Source organism: Silurus aristotelis (genome assembly GCF_946808225.1).
Source record: "Silurus aristotelis genome assembly, chromosome: 3".
NCBI lineage: Eukaryota > Metazoa > Chordata > Actinopteri > Siluriformes > Siluridae > Silurus > Silurus aristotelis.
The window spans coordinates 8850310-8862463 of NC_139576.1; the positions used below are offsets into that span (position 1 = coordinate 8850310).

The 12154-nt window shown below is 43.8% G+C and overlaps 1 protein-coding gene across 2 annotated transcripts in view; it reads right to left on the reverse strand.

Annotated features, from left to right (window-relative positions):
* The window catches only part of gpr156 (G protein-coupled receptor 156), a 47757-nt gene that overhangs the window by 11633 nt on the left and 23970 nt on the right, over positions 1-12154 (reverse strand). For both annotated transcript variants that reach the window (XM_083536973.1, XM_083536974.1), the window contains 7 exons: positions 11718-11862; positions 9919-10046; positions 5069-5204; positions 2475-2585; positions 1936-2061; positions 768-863; positions 199-435 (listed from right to left, as the gene is read on the reverse strand). In XM_083536973.1, the coding sequence (XP_083393099.1) occupies positions 199-435; positions 768-863; positions 1936-2061; positions 2475-2585; positions 5069-5204; positions 9919-10046; positions 11718-11834 (951 nt within the window). In that variant the 5' untranslated portion in view covers positions 11835-11862. The remainder of the gene's footprint in view (positions 1-198; positions 436-767; positions 864-1935; positions 2062-2474; positions 2586-5068; positions 5205-9918; positions 10047-11717; positions 11863-12154) is intronic.

Genomic DNA, 12154 nt, shown 5'->3' on the forward strand with positions numbered 1-12154 from the left:
GTCCTCTCTCTGCTGATGACGGATGCTGAGTCACCAAACCCTGAGCTCACTTCATTGATTGATTATAATTCAGGTTTTTTTTTTCCAGAGAAAGTAGAAGTTTGACTTGAGTAATGGGTGAAGAATGAGACCACAGAGTATTGGAAATGTTCTGTCTCTACCTTTTTAAAGCATGTTAAATATCTGCTCATTTCTCACCTGGGGCACGAATATAAGGCAGTTAATGGCAGTGGTGCAGATAAAGATGGTTCCAGAGAGCACGCCGTAGATCAGGTTGGGCCATGAATGCAGGTACAGAGAGACAGGGACGGCCAAAGCAGTGAAGCCGGTAATTAGATACACAGCGGTCATGATGGTCAGGGATTGGTTGACTGGAGGCAGGCTGACGCTACTGGTCAGTCCGGCTAGATACGTGCCATACACCATCAGCACGGCCTACAGAACAGAGCAGGAGTATTTATTTATATTTATAGTTATAGAGTATTTATAGTTACTATTTTTCGAGTTTAGTAAGAACTGAAATTTTACCAGGGTGCTATTGTCTCTATAGCTGTTTGGGCCAGGTCACAATTGTACAAAAGTGTTTCTCTCAAATAAGGTTTATCCTGGTTACATAACTACATAATTACAATTCTACCACATTCAAAGGCATAATATACAATTGTGTACCTCCAATTTTGTTGTACCAGTTCGGGTAAGAACCACATATGGCTCAAAAAGTCAGGTGTACCAATACTTCAGTCCATACATTGTATTTGTTTTCTTACTTTGAGAGCGCAGAGGAGAAGGACCCACAGGCCAGAGTAGTGAGAGGAGCACGAGTCCATCTGGGTTAAGGAGTAACGCACATCAAACTCCATTACCTAATACAGAGAACAAAACATGGTTAGAAAAAAAAAATACTGTTAGATAATACAGGCTGCAATACTGTAATGTATTCAAACAGGTATGTGGAAATACACTGATTTCCTTTTAACCTGAATCTCCTGTGTTTTACCAGCAGGGGGCAGTAACGAACATTCTGTCCAAAAGTAGAAAGCTGTGAATAGAACATTATTGGCACAACTAGAAATAATATGAAAGTAAAGTATATAACACATCATTAAATATTTTTAATATATTTATATTAGCCCTAGACTATTGTGCAGCACCTAACATAAAAATCCCTCCATATGGGCATTTCAGCTACAGCCAGAACAACTGGCAGAGGTGATATTGTGGAAAATTAATTAGCATGTCCTGACCAATCAGATTAGAGAATTCAACTCTGCTGTGTTATAAGTGGCGGATGACTCTAGCTATTCAAGACATATGATTATTGATTATTGGGTTTTCTCTTGGACTGTCTTGCACTACTTTATCTACAGTGTTGGAAGCATCAGCATACTATTGAATAACTATTTATTTTTCTTGTAGATTTTTAATGGACACCAAATATAATTATATTTTTTTAAAGCATATTGATAATCATAGATGTAATAGTTTTATTCTTTGTAAGATCTACAGTATGATCAGTTACCACTGGATAAAGAAAGAAACACTAAAAACTCAAGAACAATGAAAATGAATTTGGACTGTATTTAATATTAACCTTCTGCTACCTAGCTATATGGCTACAGTTGCCTTGAAATATTTTGCACTCAAGCATCCATCAGTGAACAGTTGATGACCTCAACAATAATACATCTATAATGAATGGACATCCGGATGTCACCTAGAAAATCATGGATTCCCTTTTGAGACTGGTTCATCTGGTTTCTTCCTTATACCATCATCTCAAGGAGTTTTTTTTCTGCCATCATCGCCACTGACACACTCATATAAGATGCTTGGTAACAAAATAAAAAAATCACTTTATGTTTAAAACTGAATTAAATTGATTTCTCCAGCTTGAAGTCAGGGTTACAGCTCTGTTTCATAACTTCTGTGCTATACCTTGACCAAAGCACTGACTGATCGGGAACACTTCACAGGGTCGGTGAGACTCCACACAGCCAGAATCACTACATCCACAGCAACCAGCAGGGCCACCAAACCCATCAACCGAATGTCACGGATGATCTGTAAGAAAACAGAACACAGTCTCACCTGCAAACTCCTCATATATGAGGTATAATGTTTTCGTTATACATTACTTATAATACTGTTTGTGTTGCTATGTATCCGTTCTCAAGACACAAAATATTAGACTAGTTACAACCAACAGGGTCACAATGTCAAGTTAGTTGACGATGTTACCTTATTATCCTATTTTCATTACTCTATGTTTAGAGACTGATATTATGATATGATTAATTGGAAAAGTTACACATTTTTCTATATTGTACATCATGCATGTATCTTAAAACTGTGCTGATCGTGTCCTGATCCAGGATTTTTCTTTTCAAGGTACATTAGCAGGCATTTCAGATTCAACCATATGTTTAAACAATCTAAAAATAAACAATATATAACTGTCCCCATTTTCAACTCACCACTCTCCTGTCAGGTACACGTTGCGTAAAGACCCTGTAGAGACGCCATGTTTTCCCCAGGATGGGTCCGAACACTAAAGAGCTGCCGATACACAGTGTCCAGACCCAAGCCTGAACCACAGCAAACAAAGACAAGAGCACAATGATAAACATGGAAATCCTTAAAGGTTTTTTCAAGTTGTCTTTCTCTTTGCATTTTTAAACTAAAAATATTGAGTGCTCAGTATTACAACGAGTTCCAAAGAGAATCTCTGAACTCTTAATTATGGCAACAAAAACAACAAAAACACTTAAGTAACCATTTTATATACAGGTGGTCCCTGGCTTACGATGGAGATACGTCCTGAGGACTCCCATTGTAACATGTCAAGGCATGGCCTAGCCTACCCAGGAGTCTTAAATGGTGACTATTATGGTGTAGTATATTGTTTTTTTAAATAATTGAACAAATTCTTCTTCTCTCAGAAGGAGAAGCTTCTGAAGCTTTCATTCATACATTTTGTCTTACTCCTACTGACTTTCATTCCTGTTCTCTCCAGCGTGTACCTCCACTTCTTCAGGCTCTTCTCAACCTGCTTCCTACTCTCAACACAAGTAATATCATCCGCAAACATCACAGTCTATGCAGACTCCTGTCTGACCTCGTCAGTCAACCTGTCCATCACCACTGCATAATGGAAAGGGCTCAGAGCCGATCCTTGGTGATGACAGACTCAAGACGCCTCCTGTATGGAGAAACTCTTTGCACGCATTGCTCAGGTGTAATTATTGTATACTAAAAAGATGTCCCACACCATGATGTTCCCACCTCCAAACTTCACTGTTGGTATGGTGTTTTTGGGGTGATGTGCAGTGCTATTTGTCACATGGTGTGTATTATGGCATCCAAAGAGTTCAAATTTGGTCTCCTCTGACCAGACTATATTCTCCCAGTATTTCACAGGCATGTTCAAATGTTATGCAGTAAATGTTATGTTATTCAACATGCTTTTTCTTCAGAAATGGAGTCTTGCATGGTGACCGTGCACACAGGCCACGGCGGTTCAGTGCATTTCTTATTGTTTTCTTTAAACCAATTGTACCTGCTAATACCAAGTGCTTCTGAAGCATTCCACAAGTGGTCCTTGGCTCTTGGACAACTCTTCTGATAATGATTTTCACTCCTCTATAAGATATCTTGTGAGAAGCACCTGGTCATAAACAGTTTATAGTGAAATTATGTTCTTTCCACTTCTGGATTATGGCCTCAACAGTGCTCACAGGAACATTCAGAAGTTCGAACCCGGGTCGCAGCGGTGAGAGCGCTGCATCTTAACCACTAGACCACCAGGGGACCTAGTCTTCCTGTGTTCAATACTTTTGTAATTTCCCATTATTACAAATAGCTTAATATATGGATATCTATGGTTTGATTTCTTGCATGGGATTGCATGGGTTGTTACCAACATCTGGTAAAAATCTGATATCAATAGCACCGTAAGAATATATTTACTGAGTAAAATGGTGGTGTTCATTATTTTTCCCGCTGTAAGTATTCACATCGTTTGCTCAATACTTTGCTGAAGCACCTTTGGCACCAATTACAGCCTCAAGCCTTTTTGAGTTTGATTTCAGTTTTGCCCATTTCTTTGCAGAAACTCTCAAGTACCATTAGGTTGGATGGGAAGCGTTGGTGCACAGCCATTTTCAGATCTCTCCAGAGATGTTTAATCCGGTTCATGTCTGAGCTCTGGCTGGGCCACTCATTGACATTTACAGAGTTGTGGCTACTGGACTCTTTCAAAGTGACCACCGGGTTCTTGGTCACCTACCTGACCTAGGCCCTTCTTTACCAATCGCTCAGTTTAGCTGAGTGGCCCGATCTAGGAAAAGTCCTTGTGGTTCCAAACTTCTTCCATTAATGAATGATGGAGACCAATGTGCACATTGAGACCTTCAATGCGGAAGAAATTGTTCTGTACCTTTTACCAGATCTGTGCCTTAATACCATCTTGGCTCGGAATACCATTTCCTTGGACTTCATGGCATGGTTTGTGCTCTGACATGCACTGTTAACTGTGGAACCTTATAAAGACAGGTGTGAATCTTTACAAATCATGTCCAATCAACTGAATTTACAACAGGCTGACTCCAATCAAGTTGTAGAAACATCTCAAGAATCTTCTTCTTCTTCTTCTTCTTTCGGCTGCTCCTATTAGTTATTGCCACAGCATCATATATATATATATATATATATATATATATATATATATATATATATATATATATATATATATATATATATATATATATACATTTGCTAATATATAGCGGTATATGATATATATATGGGATTGTTTACTTTGTAGGGATATATGATATATGGCATAGTTTATTACATAGGGATATATAATATATGGGATAGTTTACTATATAGGAATATATAATATATGGGATAGAGTACTCTGGATCCACAACCACTGTGTCCCAGAAAAACTGTATACTAACGTTAAATGAATGAATGAATGGATAAAATAATTGAAACATGCCCTTTATAAATCTTCACAAAAAAGCAAGGTGCCAAGGTGTGTGTGTCTGTGTCTCTGTTCATGTACCTGATAGACAGCTTTTGGGCTTCCTCCCTGTACAGGTGATCTGTCTTCTATAGCAAACAGGAAGCCACTGGTGTATGTCAGCACACTCCCTAACAGAGTCAGCATGTTTAGGTTGGGGCTCGACATCTTTACAATCCTGAAAATTCAAAATACAATGATAAATTGGGCACCGTGAACACAGATAACTGCAATAGCCTGCATATTCATTCTTGCCCCCCACTTCAGTGGCATCTGTTACAATCTCAAGTTGGAAAAAGTGATTAAGGGGGAAATTAGAGTTGTCATAATTAACATGCTAATAATGTCAGGAATCCCCCTGCCACGCCCCCTTTGGAGGCTGTCATTCCCCGGGATTCCCCGACGCACCTCGCTCTTGCTCTCGGGCGTGCCCCGCCTGCACGAGGCTCATTGCAATCGGGCTCATCCCGATCACCTGGGACTAATTTCATGCACCCATCACACCACCTATAAAAGCCTCACACTCACATACGCTTGCTGTCCGTTATTGTATGTTCGTGCGTGCATGTTCGTGTGTGTCTGTGCAGGTTCACGGTGATGCTTCTCTCCGCGTATGCTTCTCCCGCTACGCTCCGTCTCTTCCCGGACTCCGCGCTCTCTCCACGGTAGCGTGCATCACCCCCAGTGCACCTCGGACTACCGACGCTTCCCCGTCGCTGCCTCCGCGCCGCGCTTCCTTCCTCCTGCACCGTGGATATTATTTACGGACTGCCGTTTGCCGGTTTATCCCGCGCTGCGGGTGCTTTATGTTGGCTCTGCCTTTTTGGGTTCAATAAAACGCGATTTGCTTTCACATTGGCTTCCGCCTTTGTTCACGCCTGACAGAATAACGGACCCCTGAAAGGAAATAAAGGACTGAGAAAAAAGAAAGGAAATGATCGGATTAACGCCGTGTTCCCGGCGCGAATCGCACCTCGGTGGGCGGGTTCGTTCGGCCGCGATTCCGAAGCAGCCAAGCCCCGCCTCCAAAAAAACCCGGAAGCTCGCGGCCAGCTCGCGGTCATGTTCGGCGGCGCCACACCCCTACGATGACGTCACGGGATTCTCAAAGCGCTTCTCTGGCAACAGAGCTGAATGGGGCGATTTTTTACGGAGCGTACGTGGCTTTATGGAGTCGAATGCGTTCCGCTACCCGACCGAGAGAACCAGGGTCGCTTCGGTCCTCTCTCTCCTGACGGGGGAATCCCTCACTCTCGCCGTACAGCTATGGGACGTGTATGGGGGTGAGTTTGGCACGTGCACCCGGTTCCTACAGCTTCTCACCAGGGAACTCGGGTTGGTCACGGCTGATCTCCAGCTCTTCTCACCCGCCTCTGAGAACACGGTCCCGTCCCAGGACCTCCAGGAGAGCTCGGCTCCGCCCCAGGACCCCCAGAAAAGCTCGGCTCCGCCCCAGGACCTCCAGGAAAGCTCGGCTCCGCCCCAGGACCTCCCGGAAAGCTCAGCTCCAGGTTCCGCCCGAGAGCTCCGCCCAGCTCCAGGTTCCGCCCGAGAGCTCCGCCCAGCTCCAGGTTCCGCCCGAGAGCTCCGCCCAGCTCCAGGTTCCGCCCGAGAGCTCAGCCCAGCTCCAGGCTCCGCCCGAAGAGAGCTCTGTTCCGCTCCAGGTCTCCGAAGAGAGCTCTGTTCCGTCCCAGGTCCTCCGTCAGAGCTCCTCTCTGTCCCTGAGCGACCCAGTGGGCTCCTCTCTGTTCCTGAGCGACCCAGTGGGCTCCTCTCTGTCCCTGAGCGACCCCGCGAGCTCCTCTCCGCTCCAGGGTCCCGAGGAGGGCTCCACTGCTGCCCAAGACCTCCGTGAGCGCTCCCCTCCGCTCGAAGGCCTCCAAGAAAGCTCAGCTTCACTCCCAGGACTCCCGGCTAGCGCCTCTCCGCTCGTGGCCCTCCAGGCGAGCGCCTCTCCGCTCATGGACCTCCAGGCGGGCGCCTCTCCGCTCGTGGATCCCCGAGCGGGCTTCTCTCCACTCCCAGGCTGGCCTGCAGGCTCTGACTTGCTCCCAAGGGTCCCCAGGAACGCCCCTTCGCCCAGGGGTTTCCCTGTGCACTCACCCCGGCTCCAGGACTGTGAAAGGGAAGTCAAACCGCTGCCCCCGGGTTCCACCGAAGGCGATGGCTCGCCCCACAGTCCTGCAGAAGGCGAAGTGACTCCTCCCAGTCCCTCTCCGGACGACGCCACGTCCCCGAGCTCCGCTCCCGGCGACGTCTCGCTCCCGAGCTCTTCCTACGGCGACGTCGGTCCTCCCGGTCCCTCTGACGGCGACGTCAGGCCTTCAGATTCCTCAGAGGAGGATATGGCACTCCAGGGGTCCTCCAAGGGCGTCGCTCGGCCTCCTGACTCCGCCGAGGACGTCCTCCAACCTCCAGTCGGGATCGTGAGCACCATCCAGTTCCGGTTCCCCGCCGTGGAGGTCGTGCCGCCTCCGAACACCACCAGGAACTTCACTCCGTCTCCGGCCTCCATCCTGGGGGTCCACCAGCCGGTAAGCAGCGGACTGCTCACCCCCGCCTCTGGCGGTCTGTCCCTTCCAGGTCCCCGTGGGTGAGAAGGCTCCGGTCCTCGCCGAGGTCGTCGTCCAGGTCTCCGTGGTGGACAGGGTTCTGTTCCCGGCCTTCCTGGATGTCGTCGGTCCGCCCCAGGTCTCCGTGGTGGACGTCCTCCCCCATCCGGTCTCCGCTGAAGGCATCACTCCGCCTCCGGTCTCCGTTGAGGAGGTCTCTCCGCCTCCGGTCTCCACTGAGGGCGTTGCTCCACCTCCAGGCTCCCCTGAGTGCATCGTGCAGCTCCTGGTCCCCGTGGGAGTCGTCTCTCCGTCTTCAGTCGACGCCAAGGGCTGTGCTCCGTTCCTGGCCGCCGCGTCAAGCTGTGTTCCGGTTCTGGGTCCTGCGGTGTCCGTGGTCGACTTCCGGCTGTCCACGGGGGTGGTACCTCGGCTTCGGGTCCTTCCCGGCTTTCCCCGGCCCCTGGGCGGTTCCAGCCGGGTCCCTTCCGGCCCTGGACGAGCAGGAAGGCCCTCCTCCGAGTGCCCCGGCCCTCCGGGCGTTCTGTGGGTTGGGGGCGTCCGGTGCCACCCCTTTGGGAGGGGGGTGGTGTCAGGAATCCCCCTGCCACGCCCCCTTCGGAGGCTGTCATACCCCGGGATTCCCCGACGCACCTCGCTCTTGCTCTCGGGCGTGCCCCGCCCGCACGAGGCTCATTGCAATCGGGCTCATAACTTAATGAAAAATAATTTTTCAAGTCTCAAATCAAGCACCAAAATCTGCAATTAAGCATGAGCACACATCTGACAATTAAAACCATCCATGTGGAAACACAGCAAAAGTTCTATTTTGTGTCCTGATGATTTACGTAATTTAAAACACCTTGTTCTTTATTCGGCTGCTTCCATTAGGTGTCACCACAGCGGATCAACTATCTCCTTGGTCTTCCTCTTTTCCTCCTTCCTGGCGGCTCCATCCTCAACATTCTCCTACCGATATACCCCATGTCCCTCCTCTGCACATGTCCAAACCATCTCAATCGGGCCTCTCTCGCTTCGTCTCTAAAATGTCCTACATGCGCTGTTTCTTAAATAAACTCGTTTCTAATCCTGTCCATCCTCATCACTCCCAACGCAAACCTCAACATCTTCAGCTCTGCTACCTCCAGCTCCACATCCTGTCTTTTACTCAATGCCACTGTCTCTAAACCATACAACATCACAGGTCTCACCACAGTCCTATAAACTTTCCTTTTCACTCTTGCAGATACTCTTCTATTACAAATCACTCCTGCCACTCTTCTCCACCCACTCCACCCTGCCTGCAATCTTTTCTTCACTTTTTAACACACTCTCCATTATTTTGCACTGTTGACCCCAAGTAACTAAACACATCCACTTTCTCCACTTCTTCTCCCTGCAACCGCATCACTCCACTGCCCTACCGCTCATTCACACACTCTTTCTTATTCCTAATGATTTTTATTCCCCTTCTCTCCAGGCTCTTCCTAACCTGCTCCCACTGCCATCTCTCCTAAACATCTCCATGCTTCTACCGGTATTTCATCTGGTCCAACCGACTTTCCACTCTTCATCCTCTAATCACTGCTCTCACTTCCTTCTTACTAATCCGATCCACTTCCTGCTTCACCATCTCTACATCATCCAACCTTCTCTCTCTCTCTCTCTCTCTCTCTCTCTCTCTCTCTCTCTCTCTCTCTCTCTCATTTTCCTTATTCATCAGCTGCTCAAAATACTCCCTCCATCTTCTCAACACACTCTCTTTACTAGTCAACACATTTCCAGCTGCATCCTTTATTGCTCTAACTTGCAGCACATCCTTCCCAGCTCGGTCCCTCTGCCTGGTCAATCGGTACAAATCCTTTTCCAAACTCCTTAGTGTTTGAACCTCTCATATAGCTCCTCGTATGCCTTTTCCCTGGCTTTCGCCTAATCTCTCTTTACCTGCTGCCGCATCTCCTTGTAGTATTTTAAAACACTATAATTACTTTAAAACATTGACAAGTATATTCAAGTATCCAAGTATACTTCATGCTCTATGTTGAGTTTGGTTTCAATAATAAACAAACATTTGCATAAAGCATCCATTTTTGTCCATGCCCATGTTGATTAGAGTTTTGAAGTCTTGAAAAGTATTAATTTAAGGTACATTTAGAACAGATAAAAATGTTGATTAAGCAGCGATTAATCGTGAGTTAATTCATGATAATCATGTGATTAATCGCAATTAAATAGTGTAATTGATTGACAGCCCTAGGGTGAATACTTATGAATGGAAGGGGGGAAAAAAGAGGCCGTTAGAAAACCATACAGAGAGATGGTCTGGTGAGGTTTGTGTACCTGTTGTTTTTATAGCGGATGGTGAAAATGAGGAATAGGATGGACAGCAGTATCCCACAGGAGAGCAGCGTCCAAGCTATAGCACACAGAACTGGAGACAGAGACCTGCTCTGCACCTCCACCACCCTCTGCACACACACACACACACACACACACACACATATATATATATATATATATATATATATATATATATATATATATATATATATATATATATATATATATATACATATATATATATATATATATATATATATATATATATATATATATGTATATATATATATATATATATATATATATATATATATATATATATATATATATATATATATATATATATACATACATACATACAGTAATCCCCCGTTTATCCAAATGATAAACGAAAAACTGCAATAAACACACACCACCCCAAAAATGCATTTTTTTTGTATATAGTCTGTACTGTATTAACATTTTACTTCATTTTATAATTAATAATGATTTTTGTTATTTTTAAATGTCATTATTTTTTACATTAAACTCCATAAAAACAATTTCCTAAGTTTTTTGGTCTAAGATCATTTTTAATAAATATTTAGGTCTTAACACCCAGCTGCCAATGCCAGGCACAGCCCCCGAATTTATTTGTGGTTGTGTTTGTGTGATTGTGTGTGATGCAAAGTATGCCAGGCATATGAGCCCAAAGGTACGGTGGCCGAGAAGTGCAAAACACATTAACAAATTAGACAAGACACCTGTCATTCAAGATAAACAAGAAGTACAGAGAAAGTTGGAACGTATGAGTAAAAATGTAGAAACTAATCTTTATGTTATGTTATACTGCAGCATCTCCAAAATCACTGCATATGAATGTCCTTCCTCAAAGTAGTGTTGAATTAATTCCAATTTCTCCTTGCTTGCCAATGTTTACTTCTGTTATTTTCTTATATTCAAAGGTGCACTAATCGAAATTAAAAATAGTTTAAAGTAAATGGAGAACTTTACAAGTGTACAAGAAACAAAGTTTTAATATTTCATACTTCCTGTATATTTTGAATGACAGGTGTCTCGTCCAATGATCGGTAAGTTTCCATTCACAAACTGTACCTACCTTTTCCGGTTTGTCTAAATTGTCGTTGTGTTTGCAGATTTGTTATTTTGTTTTTGCATTTGTTGATTTGTTTTAGCATTTGTTATTTTGTTTTTGAATTTTTTTATTGTGTATTCTAATTTGTTAATTTGTTTTCTGATTTGTTAATGTGTTTTGCACTTCTCAGCCACCGTACAAAGGGCCCTAGGAAGCCCCAAATCACCACTTTGATTTTACTTTCTTATTTTTTTTATTTGATACTTTTAAACTTGCATGCATGAACATGTTAACTATTAATATTATAGTAAAATAATATTAAGATATTATAAAGTAATAAAATAACACTTTTTGGTTACTTCAAAAGAGATCATGCGTACACGACACAAAGAAAGAACATGATGAACGGAAAGAGACACCCGTTCGAAAGCTCAGAAGTGAAAACTATACAAACGTATATATATATATATATATATATATATATATATATATATATATATATATATATATATATATATATATATATATAAATATATATATATATATATATATATATATATATATATATATATATATATATATATATATATATATATATCCTTTAAAGTAAAAAAAAACAACATTAATCTGGCCCAAAAATTCTGTCCTGCATGCCCCTATTATAACTGTTCATAGTTCCCCTGTGTATGTGTGTGTGTGTGTGTGTGTGTGTGTGTGTGTGTACCGTAGAGAGAGTGCAGAGCCTCAGCAGGATGTCCCAGCTCTGCTGCTTGTTTACTGCAGGATGGATGAAGCAGAACTCAGAGTCACAGTGACTACTGCAGTTTGGCCTGATCTCCATCACTGCCTACAGCTCACACATACACATCCTGAAAAGCAAAATCAGCACTGTGAGACAACATGCTTCCTGACACAGCTTGAGTTAGACACACTTCTAAAAAAGCTTTAAAAAAGCTTGTTTTCCCACAGCAAAACAAATAGTAATTCACACGTCACAACATGACTGGCCTTTCAGCTTTTGATGCAATAACAGTTAACATTGAACTTTTATTAATGAAATAAAAGAATGCATTGGTAAAAAAGTTTTACATTTTATTCAGTATATCACAGTACAGTGGAACCCGGTTATCTCGCCCTCGGTTACCTCGACAACCCTCTTAA